This window comes from Sceloporus occidentalis, unplaced genomic scaffold (assembly GCF_023333645.1).
Source record: "Sceloporus occidentalis isolate IW3139 unplaced genomic scaffold, rSceOcc1.0.p SCAF_2, whole genome shotgun sequence".
Classification (NCBI taxonomy): Eukaryota; Metazoa; Chordata; class Lepidosauria; order Squamata; family Phrynosomatidae; genus Sceloporus; species Sceloporus occidentalis.
In genome coordinates, this window is record NW_028316982.1 from 23680233 (window position 1) to 23692942 (window position 12710).

At 39.3% G+C, this 12710-nt stretch overlaps 1 protein-coding gene across 1 annotated transcript in view; it reads left to right on the plus strand.

Moving 5' to 3' along the window:
• The window catches only part of LOC149318048 (maltase-glucoamylase-like), a 184447-nt gene that overhangs the window by 39722 nt on the left and 132015 nt on the right, over positions 1-12710 (plus strand). Inside the window, exons 16-21 of the mRNA XM_089507700.1 lie at positions 2131-2247; positions 2345-2499; positions 4990-5074; positions 9705-9761; positions 10558-10682; positions 11887-11975. Coding sequence (XP_089363826.1) covers positions 2131-2247; positions 2345-2499; positions 4990-5074; positions 9705-9761; positions 10558-10682; positions 11887-11975 — 628 coding nt within the window. The remainder of the gene's footprint in view (positions 1-2130; positions 2248-2344; positions 2500-4989; positions 5075-9704; positions 9762-10557; positions 10683-11886; positions 11976-12710) is intronic.

Sequence of the window (12710 nt, forward strand, 5' to 3'; positions counted from 1 at the left end):
CCTGCCCGGGCTAGGGGAGCCTATCATGAGTACCTCTGTTTTCTCTGGATTCAATCTGAGTTTGTTTTTCCTCATCCAGCCCATTACTGCCCCCAGGCAGACATCCAGAGGAGAGATGCTATCCTTAGTCACTGTGTCAGTCGGAGACATGGAGAGATAGATCTGGGTGTCATCAGCGTACTGATAAAACCGAGCTCCATGACTCCAGATGATCTCTCCCAGCAGCTTCATGTAAATATTAAACAGCATGGGGGACAGAATGGTGCCCTGAGGGATGCCTGATGTAAGCTCTCTTTTACGAGAGCAACTGTCCCCCAGCCTCATCATCTGGAACCTTCCCGAGAGATAGGATTGAAACCACTGGAGTGCAGTGCCCCTGATACCTAATTCTCCCAGGCATTCCAGAAGGATACCATGGTCAATGGTATCGAAGGCTGCTGAGATGTCCAAGAGCACCAGCAGAGTTGTTATCTCCTCTGTCGGTGACCAGACGGAGATCATCGACTAAGGCGACCATGGCAGTCTCAACTCCGTAGCCCGCTCTGAAGCTATATACAAGGGCACCACCATTGTTACATAAGTGCTGCACGGCATCCACACATTGCTGCACAGCGCTTATGTAACAAGTGCACCAGTGGAGCACTTGTTATGCCACCCTTGCGGCTTTAAAAGAACCCACTTTTCAAGGGTTCTTTTTCTGCCAGAGGGAAGCCACGTGGTTTGGCGGCTGAGGGTTCCCTCTGGAGGAAAAACAGGTGCTGTCAGGCCACCATTTTTCAGCAATCTGTATTGCGCCTTTATCACATGGGGACCTATGTGCTTCCATCCTGAAAATGGTTAAAATTTTGGCATCCCGGAAATGCAAGTAAATTCACTAATGCTTATCACACACACAGCACAACAAGGGGTTAAAGGCGCATTACTTAGGCAAGAAAGTGGGTAGAAAGCAAATTTGGACTTCAGACAGATGAGGACAAACCCCATTGCTAGTCTGGAAATAAATTTTTGTGCATGCTCAAAATTGTCATTTCCACAAGTACATACATACACATGCTCCAGAGAGAGAAGGGAAACCATGGAGGAAAATCCTCTTTGCCCCAGAAGCTGTTTCAGAGGAAGGAAGGCTGAGGTTTCCTTTGCAAACTCCCATAAAACCACACACAGACACATACACACACACTAGAGAGAAAGAGGAGGTTGCTGGTCCATAAACCTGCCTGATTTCAGTGAGGGCTGAAACTCCAAGATGCCATCCTTTTCCAGGACATATCCTCCATTTCTCCCTCCTGTACAGGAGGAATACCAAAACATCCTCTTCCTCTGCCTTCTCTCACCAGCTGTTCCATGTTGCAAGAAGAGGAGAGCAGCCACGTGAGGGAAGGAGGTGTGTGTGTGTATCCCTTTAAGAACAAGGCTTTCTCCCTCTCCTTGGCACAACAAGGAATCATGGGATATCTGGGAACAGGGAGAATTGGGGACATGGTTTTCAGACTGCTGCAATTACATGAAGCAAGTAAATTTGTGAATGAACTGGAAATGAAAACATGGTATTTTTTCAAAAATGATTTACAAAAACTGATTCACGTCACCTTCTGTTGGATTCTAACCTGTTTGTGCATGGTGTTGTCTGAAAAGCAATTGCAATATTGTCACTAATGCCTGGATGACCCTGTATTGTGACCAGTTTAACCTTCCAATTTTTCCCGTGTGAAAAAGTCCTATGGAAGCTCATGGTACCAGCTTGTTTCTTTCAGTTAGGCTGCATCATTAATGCAGAAATAATCTGGTTTGACACCACTTTAACTGCCATGACTCAATGCTATGGTGTTCTGGGAATTGTAGTTTAGTGAAACATTTAGCCTTCTCTATCAGAGAGCTTTGGTGTCACAACAAATTACAATTCCTAGAATTCCATAGCATTGAGCTGTGGCACTTAAAGTGGTGTCAAACTGGATTATTTCTGCAATGCAGCTATGGCCTCAGTCTCAAAGGTTCTACAACATCCCTTGGCATACTGATTTTCCAGAGTAACATGGCTATGTATTTGAATTCTAATGTATCTTGTTACTATGTCTAATACTGACTTGAAACTGCATTAAGACATTTATCTAATATGTGTATATTTTTCAGATTGGAGCAGATATTTGTGGCTTTCTCCTAAATGTCTCAGAAGAACTTTGCAGACGGTGGTTACAAGTTGGAGCATTTTACCCATTTTCTAGGAATCACAATAGTGAAATCAATGCAGTAAGTTACTTTTAAAAGCCAATCAAGTGTTTGTTTTTTACTTGTCTAGACTCCCTTTTGCCCCCTTGTCACTAACAACTTGAATATTCACTTTCAGCCTAAAGATCCTGCATCTTTTGGACCAAACTCTCTATTGGTGAATTCAACCAAACATTACCTGAACATACGTTACACCTTGTTACCATATCTCTATACCCTCTTTTACAAAGCCCATGCCCATGGAGAGACAGTTACAAGACCTGTTCTACATGAGTGAGTAGACTGGTCTTTAATAAACTATTTTGTATGTTGGAGAGGATATTTAATGTCACTAAGGTTTGCTTATTTATAATTATTTATTTTGTTTATTGAATGTATACCCTGCTTTTCTCCCAAGATGGGATTCAAGGGATTCATATTCATGACCCAAAATGATGCATTTCTCAAAATGCACTGAGCATTATAATAACTTAGTCTCTACTACTAATTCCAAGTAGTAGTGTCAGTGCTAAAGACTGATCACAATGCTAAATTCTTTAGAAGCTTCAGTGCAGAGGGCGGAGGACTTCTCTAGATTTAGGTTCTGTATGGGATTAAGATGATATTGGTGGTGGTGAATTAAATCTATTTTCTATGGAGATCCAAGATTCAGAAAATCAGGTTAGATAATTGAATATTGATTCTTTATTCAAGTTTAATTAGTTTCAAAGATTTCAATTTAAATGTTTTAAATTGCACAGAATTGTCCCCTTTTCTAATATTCCATGTGCATTTATGTGCTGACGTAGAGCTATGGCTGCATTTACATGTCAGTGGAATGAGTATATGTATGTATAAGAACTAAAATTAGTAGTAAAGACTTTACAGGCTCTACATTCACTGGAAACCCAGCAGCCATAAACAGGTTGGAGTATAGGGATTGCTTATATGTATGTTTATCTATAAATACATAGATTGCTTGTTGTTGTTCTTGTTGTTGTTGTTGTTGTTGTTGTTGCTGTGTGCCTTCAAGGTGTTTCTGACAGTTCAGACAGCCCAGTGGGTTTCCATGCTCCATCCAGGAATCAAACCCTGATCTTTAGAGTCATAGTCCAAAGCTCTAACCACTATATCATAGTGGATCTGATTACTGATTACTCTATTACTCTGATTTGTCTATAAGTCCAGTTGAAAGAAGTAATAAAACTAAGTGGATATCAGTCTCATTAGTGCACCTGTTGATGAATGCTCAGAAACCCCATGTACTTTCTTTTGAATTCTGTGAAGGAAAAGTGAGGGGAAATTGTTATTTTTTAAACACACATGCATTTTTCCTCTGTATATTATGTTTCCTAGTGGCAATACTGTACTATCTTGTCTCTCTAGGCAACAGGTGGGAAAGAATTACCCATTAACTGAGGATTTGAAAAATATTTATTTATTTACTTGCTTACTTACTCACTTCATTTATATACCACCTTTTCCCCCAAAGCGGGATGCAATGTGGCATTCAAGAACAGGAAATTAAAAATATTAACAATATTTTTAAAGCAATTAAAACTTTCCACATAAAACATTATAAAACCATTTAAAAGCCATGCAAAAGTTAAAAACAAATAAAATACACAAACAAATAAAAACCTTTCTTGTTCACTCATTAGAAGCCTGGTTAAACAAAACTGTGTTTGCTTCCCAGTGAAAGGAAAGTAGAGAAGGGGTCAGCCTAGCCTCAGATAGAGTTCTAGAGGGTGGGAGCAGCCAGTGAGAAGGCTCTCTCCTGTCCTCCCTAAGTGAGCCAATGATGGTGGTGGACTGAGAAAAAACCTTCCCCCCTGACGAGTTTAGCATTCTTGTTAGTTTTCAGGTTTGTACGTCCAAATTTGTGATCTACAAGTTTATTACAAAAGCCCTCACATTTCTGTTTCTCATCACTGAAAGAGAAGTGTGAGCATCTTTCTCCTTCTCCCCACGTTATATACAAATAAATGTATCCAAGTGTTTACATTGAAAAAACTCTCACAAACACACCTGCATCCATGGAGAAGAGGCATAAAATGTGTTCCAAAATACTGAATCTCATGTCCATTATGGAAGTGGGATGAGATACTGTGGGGATTGTGAGAGAACTTTATCGCACTGGCCCTGGAACTGTTCCAAAGCGTTCTCAGAAATTGTGCCCCCTAGAACGGATGTGGGACACGATTGGAATGTCTGGCTGTGGCAGCAGTGTTCCAAAGTGTGGTAAGATGCGTTCTGGGGCCCATTCCGTCCCCAGAACAACCTCTTTTTAGAATGCAATGGGCCTATTCCAGGGCCCGTGTAATAAAGTTCTGAGATGCAATGAAAACAAAACGGACAGATTTTCACATCATTGCTCCTAGCTTGCCATACCTGTGAATGTCTCTTTCAACTGTCAGCCACTGTAATTTCAGTTTCCAGTTTAGCCTTGCCTGTTCTCAATAAGCATTCATTATTAAAGTGATTCACATTGTGTCTCTTTTGTGGACTTCTATTCTTGATTCACATTAAACCCCACCTTAGAACTATAATAATCAGGGACAAATATCTCTCGTCCTTTACACCTGTATGTGAAGTACAATAAGGACCCATAGACACATGTTGCTCATCTCTGTAATAGATGCAAAGACTATGCTACTTTATTATAATTTTCAAGGTTTAATGTTACAATGTTTTGGTGCCATTCCAGAAGAAATGCTTCATTAACATGATTGATAGCCTAAGATGTACTCCATCAACAAAATGAATGTTGTCTTGTTCATTCAGGTTCTACTCAGAGGAAGCCACCTGGGCTATTGACAGACAGTTCATGTGGGGACCTGGACTGCTTATTACTCCAGTCTTGGATGAGGTATATCTAATTTTAGTAACTTTCAATCTGTTTCATTAGTTGATTTTAAGGTATATGATACATGCGTCCAGTATTTATAAAACACTCTATTGTATGAAAGTGGGTCTGGAAAGCTATTTGGATCATATGCACAGTACTTTCTGCATGGCTTCTGAAGAACACCACATTAATATTCTGGCTTTTTTATAAGCCATTAGCCAAAATTATCCAATTCAGATATAATGAGCAATTTGTTAATTGAAGAATCCCTGGATTACTCTGTTGCTTATGCAAAGGGAAGGATGGTGGTACTGGTTGCATGTCAGCTCAACATCCCTGCTTCACAAACTTCATTTTTATCTGAAGGTGCTCTTACCCAAACCTGAACTTTATACATGTTAAGGACAACTTATCATAGAATCATAGAGTTGGAAGAGACCGCAAGGGCCATCCAGTCCAACCCCCTGCCATGCAGGAAATCCAAATCAAAGCATCCCCAGCAGATGGCCATCTAGCCTCTGCTTAAAGACCTCCAAGGAAGGAGATGCCACTACACTCTGAGAGAGTGTGTTCCACTGTCAAACAGCCCTTACTGTCAGGAAGTTCTTCCTAATGTTGAGGTGGAATCTCTTTTCCTGTAGCTTGCATCCATTGTTCCGGGTCCTGTGCTCTGGAGCAGCAGAAAACAAGCTTGCTCCCTCCTCAATATGACATCCTTTCAAATATTTAAACAGGGCTATCATATCACCTCTTAACCTTCTATTCTCCAGGCTAAACATCCCCAGCTCCCTGAGTCGTTCCTCATAGGGCAAGGTTTCCAGACCTTTCACCATTTTAGGCGCCCTCCTCTGGACACGCTCCAGTTTCTCAATGTCCTTTTTGAATTGTGGTGCCCAGAACTGGACACAATATTCCAGGTGGGGCCTGGCCAGAGCAGAATACAGTGGCACTATTACTTCTCTTGATCTAGACACTATACTTTTATTGATGCAGCCTAAAATTGCATTGGCCTTCTTAGCTGCCGCATCGCACTGTTGACTCATGTTCAACTTGTGGTCTACTTGGACTCCTAGATCCCTTTCACATGTAGTTTCATTCAGCCAGGTGTCCCCCATCCTAGATCTGTGCATTTCATTTTTCTGCCCTAAGTGCAGTACCTTACATTTCTCTGTGTTGAATTTCATTTTGTTAGCTTTGGCCCAGCTTTCTAGTCTATTCAGATAATTTTGAATGTTGATCCTGTCCTCTGGAGTATTAGCTATTCCTCCTAATTTGGTGTCATCTGCAAATTTGATAAGTATGCTACCAATTCTTTCATCCAAGTCATTGATAAAGATATTGAATAACACTGGGCCCAGGACAGAACCCTGTGGGACCCCACTGGTCACTTCTCTCCAGGCTGAAAAAGAGCCATTGTTGAGCACCCTTTGGGTTCGGCCGGTCAACCAATTACAGATCCATTTAACAGTTACTTTGTCTAGCCCACATTTTACAAGCTTGTTTGCAAGTTTGTCATGGGAAACCTTTGCAAAGGCCTTACTGAAATCAAGATATACTATATCCACAGCATTCCCTTCATCTACCAAGCTGGTAATTTTATCAAAGAAAGAGATCAGATTTGTCTGGCATGACTTGTTTCGCTGAAACCCATGTTGACTTTTTGTAATTATGGCATTGCCTTCTAGATGTTCACAGATTCTTTGTTTAATGATCTGCTCCAGAATCTTTCCTGGTATTGATGTCAGACTAACTGGACGATAATTGTTGGGATGCTCTTTTTTCCCCTTTTTGAAGATGGGGACAACGTTTGCCCTCCTCCAGTCTGCTGGGATTTCTCCTGTTCTCCAGGAGTTTTCAAATATGATTGTCAATGACTCCTATATTACATTTCCAATTCTTTTAGTACCCTTGGATGTAGTTCATCTGGTCCTGGAGACTTAAATTCATTTAGATTAACAAGGTATTCCTCTACTATCTCCTTACTTATTCTGTGCTGAAATTCCCCTATTCTGTCCTCTGCTCCATTATCCTCAGGTTGAGCACCCATTTCCTTTTCTGAGAAGACTGAAGCAAAGAAGGTGTTGAGTAATTCTGCCTTTTCTCTGTCCCCTGATTTTGCCATCTTTTCCCCGCAGTGGCCCTACCATTTCCTTCTTCTTCCTTTTGCTGCGGACATATCCAAAAAATCCCTTTTTATTCTTTTTAACCACTCTAGCAAGCCTGAGTTCATTCTGCTCTTTAGCTTTTCTGACTTTACCCCTACACATGCCTGCTATTTCTTTGAATTCCTTTTTTGTGATTTCCCCCTTTTTCCATTTCTTATACATGTTCCGTTTCAAACTTATACCCCTCTATTTCCACATTCCAGTCATGATACTCATCCCACCAGGTTTCAGTGATGCCTATTATATTATATTTGCTTTGTTGTACTAGGAGTTCAAGTGCATCTTGCTTATTTCCCATGCTCTGTGCATTAGTGTAGAGACATCGCAGACCACGGGTCCCATTTACTTGCTGCTTGTGCAAGTTTTTTTGCCTCCCACTCCTACTAAAGAAGAGAATCTGCATCTTATACATAGGATTGCTCTTTCAAAAGTTACTTTTTGGATAATTTCTATAATTCCCCCAGACAGGGGGCATTTAGAGACATAGTCCAGAGAGTAACTGTGTGGAGCTCAAAAGAATCTTTAAGATGCAACTACCCCTCAATTCAATTTAAACCTTTCAGGGTGGTGGACAGTAGCTGACTAGTCCCTCTGGTTAACCTGACAGCCTAAGACCAAGGGCCTTTGCACACCACACATCTATTATGCTATTTTTTTACTTTAACTGCCATGGCTGCATGCTACAGAATCCTTATGTTTGTAATTTGGTGAAGCTGAGAATTCTATATATCCCTCTCTAACCAGCAAACTCTGTTATTCCATGGCAGCTAAAGTGGAATCATAGTAGTATCATTGCAAAATGTGAAAGGGCTCTAGAGAAGCAGCAGCAGCATCTTACTCTCCAAACAAGATAAATTTCTGTTCTTGTTCTTTCTCTAAAAAAAGAAAAAGAAAAATAATTGGAAGCCTGGTACAATCTAATACTGCAGGAAATACTGCTTCGGAGAATTGTATAAGACAGGGGAAAAAAACCAGTGTAGAAAATGAGTCACACTAGGTCACAGTGTACTTTGGTATTACATGAGAAGAGATTTCATATATTCAGGGTAACATATATTCAGTTGTTCTGAGCATAACAATATCTGAAATATTCTCTTTAACAGAAATTTTATGAAGAACTAATCAATCTGCTTGATTAAAAATTGGACCAATGTATATAGAAAAATCCCCATTTCTAATTATGGCCCCACTTTATTTAACTTTACAATGCTCATCATGCTTCTTGCTCCTTCCCCTAACCCCAGCAGCTCTGATATGACACTTTAAAGGTCTTGTTAGGGTGAAAGATAGAATAAATTGTCTCCCTCCTTCTTCCCTTCCCTTCCTTTCAACTAGATGTCCTTGAGGTGGCTTTGTTGTTGTTTGCCTTCAAATATTTTCTGACTTATGATGACCCTGAGGCAACCTGTCACAGAGTTTTCATGGCAAATTTTGTTCAGAGAAGGTTTTCCACTGCCTTTCTTTGGGGCTGAGAGCATATGAGTTGTCCAAGGTCACCCGGTGGGTTTCATGGCCACACTGGCTCTCTAAAAACATTTTTAAAAAGAAGAACAAGCTTAATAATATCAATGTAATAACAAAAGTAATTGGAGGAGGAGGAGGAGGAGGAGGAGGAGGAGGAGGAGGAGGAGGAGGAGGAGGAGGAGAAAAATAATGGGGATGATTTTATATCCCACTTGGGATTCAAGGAACCTCCCAGACATCAAGGCAGATTGAAATTATTAGTTGTAGGAAACTTCTTAAATAAAACAAGGTCTTGTTTTGTTTGTGCTAGCTAGAGGTGTTTTAACTACTCAGTTGTTTCATCTTTCCATGCAAAAAATAATACTTATGGTAATTTTCTCCTGACTGCAGCAGAAAATGAATATTCCACCAGAGTATTCACTCTTTATTTGAATATCCCCAAATCTGAATTTGAATGACCCAAAATGGTGAAGAGTAATTATTCTGTGGGACAAAACCCATTTTATGAACATCAGTGTGTGTGCGTGTTTGCGTCTGTGTGTGTGTGTAGGGCAATGCACCAATACCATGGCTCCCCCCCCCTCCCCCATGGAGTAATTTCTCCTGAACACTTTGGGATGTTCATATTCCATGAGAAAATTGTAAAAACTTCTAGATGTTCTGTTACTTTCCTCAATAGACCTTCTCAATGGACTGTGGAAAATCCACTTTATTATTGTGGTAATGAATAATAACAAATATTATTTTCAACTTCAGTGCCAAACACAGTGGAATGAATGGGAACTGTTTTGTGTTTTTGCATCATTTTCATGATTTTTGCATTATTTCAGTGATGGTTGTACAAGAGAACGTTGTGATGGATTCCACTCCCCTTTCAGCAAATATTCAAATAAATTCCATTTTATTCTTCTATTGCTCCGAAATTTCTGTCATGTGAGCAGTTCTTATAATTTAATTTACTTGATTTACTTTTCTTTTCTACATACATTGACAAATAAAATCCCTGCTTATTTAAATTACAGGGTGCAGATACAGTGACTGCATATATGCCTGATGCTGTGTGGTATGAATATGAGACAGTAAGTATATAGCTATAACAACAACAACAATAAAATGTTGCACATAATGTCATTGTGTACTAGGTCAAATTAAAAATGACCTTCTAGAGATTGAGTGCCAAACAGTTTTAAAATAAATACCAAAATGTGGCACTAAAAATTTATCATAGCTTGGTCCTCTCTCATTTTAAAACCTTCCTACTAAAAAGCAAGGTGCATTGCAACTCTCTGCACATCAATTGAGTGGTAAGACCTGTTCTCTTTCTACAGGGTTTACTCCTATTCATGCACTTCCATTGGTACAATGGCAGAATCTAGTAGAATTGAGAATTCGGTCCCCCTCCCCATTACACCTCCTTCTGCACGACACTGGAGCCAGTTTTCAGGAGATGGGAAAGTCTGCAGGGAGGAAGGAGAGTGATCTTTTTGTGACTGTCAGCACAAAACTGGATGCCTGCATAGAATTATATATCCAATATCCTAAGTATGCATAGGATTACATATCCAATAATTGTTTGCATACATAGATTTTTACAGCAATGAAATTGCAACATTTGATATAAGACAACGTATTTGAGCCTTCTAAGGAGGATGGGTTTTCTTTCTAGACCGATCAATTCATAACAGATCAACCTAATATAATCTGACATTTTATGGCATCAATCTGCTGAAATGAGAAATGTTTGCCATAGTTGTAGTCATTTGATTTCTAAAAAGATGAGAAGCATGCAACTCTTATCTGAAGGAATTCAGCTGGAAACTTGAGTGTATGAACATGGTAAATATGTATTGTGATCTTTTCATTTTCATGAATTAGGGCATAAAGGCAATTTGGAGGAAACAACAATGTCAGATGTATCTGCCAGCAGACAAACTAGGACTTCATCTCAGAGGGGGTTACATCTTTCCCACTCAACAACCAGCCAACACAACTGTTTTCAGGTACTTTCTGAACAGTAGGTTTGAAACCTGTCTTATGCCAGTACCTTTTAATCCTTGTAGATTCTTAAAATAATTAGAATTTGCATCAGCATTGTGCTAGTAAGGCCAGCTGATTAATTTCCCACTGCATATCTCAAATGCTGTTTATTTAGAAATATCTGTCAGCGATGTTATTAGGAACTATTGTGGCCCTGATTATGAGAACTGTCATGTGAAAAGTGATCCTGTCTTTTATTAAGCATAGGAGGAGTAAGAGTATTACACATGTTTTGAACTCTCTGTCTTGGCTGACAGTACATCACCAGCTCTAATTCAAAATGCTAGAACAATTCTGTACTAGCTTTTTAGAAGGTTGTTTTTTCTAGAATAATTTAAAGTGCACACTTTAAACTGGCCTCCTATGAGGAAGGTTTGATACAGGCCAAATAAATCTATATGATGCGCAGTGTAGGAGTCAAATGATTCTTGCATGAGTTCATGTGCTTTCACCTATGTAATCATGAGCCCCTTCATCAGATTATGGTATTTCTGGGAAGGAAATACAAACCTGAATAGGTTTTCATCATTACAACAATTGCATTTGTGCACCTTCATGTTGCCTATAGTTTTATGGTGATCTCATAAAGTTCATAGGATTTTATTAGGCAAAGAATATTCAGAGGTTATCATTGCCTTCCCTGAAATATAGCCTACATCACATACCCCTTAGAGGTCTGCCATCCAAGTACTAACCAGGGCTGACCCTGTTTAGTTTAGGGAACATCTATTTCATATGTCACATTCATAAAAAGTAGATTTTAGCCTGAGGATGAACAGTATGAATTTCTCTGGTAATGAGAATTTTTCCTTTATGATGTCTATATTGTAATCATGACAATCTTCATTATTAATTTATTGTCAGAATTTACCAAATAATCACAACTTACCAAATCCTAATGCTTCAACATGAATCCTAAAAAAAGTTTTAATGTTTTATGTTAATACATAATAAGACACTAGACATTTGTGTTAGCTTAGATCTTAAAATAGTATTTCTTTTGCCAATTTTGACAATTAAGGAAGTTGGAAAGAACTACACAACGGTCAAGATTCTGAAGCCTCACAACCGAGGTTTTTTATTTTTCATTGATAATGGTATTTGTACTATTTGTATTATTGTGAAATGTATAATAAAGATTATCTTAAAAAAATGTTTTCTTTTCAGCCGTTTAAAGCCTATGGGGCTTATAATTGCCTTAGATGAGAATCAGAGAGCAACAGGAGACTTATTCTGGGATGATGGAGTAACCAGAGGTAATACCATAGGTTTTATACTAAAAGAAATGGTTAATGTCAATTTTCAGACTAAGTACTGGGCTCCTCTACTTCACTATTGCAAAAGAGGTATCCTCCTCACTCAGTCTACTAGCTACGCATGGGAATGATGTATATAAAATAAGAGATATGGTGCTGATGGTGAGTTTTAAACTGAAGATTACTGAGCCAAATCTGAATATGAATGTATTTTAAACATTTAGATCAATGCCAGCATTGTGTGCATGCAGAACTATTTCTGAATTTATATTGTCATTATACCAACTTCCTGACTGAGTCATGGATTTTTCACTGCCTCTTAACTTTCTTCAGTGTCTTGTTGGGAGATAGAAAAAACCTCAGTAAGTGAGATATTCACTGCTTGAATGGAAACTTATCAAAATGCATTTCTTGTTAATCATAATGATGTACAGCATGTCCACACTGTACAGGGGCTCGCCATAGATTGTAAGCCTGAGGTCAGAGAACTGTGTAATTAAAAATAATAATAATTGTAAGTCATTCTGAGACCCTTTAGGGTTGAAGAGCGGGGTATAAATACCGTAAATAAATAAATAAATAATACATGAACTTGAGGTCACGTGGACTGCGAGCCCTAATATGGTGAATGGGCTGTGTGCCATGGGGGTGCACTGGGGTTTGATCATATGCGTGATTTGCCTTATGCGGGGGCGGGGGGGGGGGTCCAGAACAGATCCCTGTATAAGATGAGGG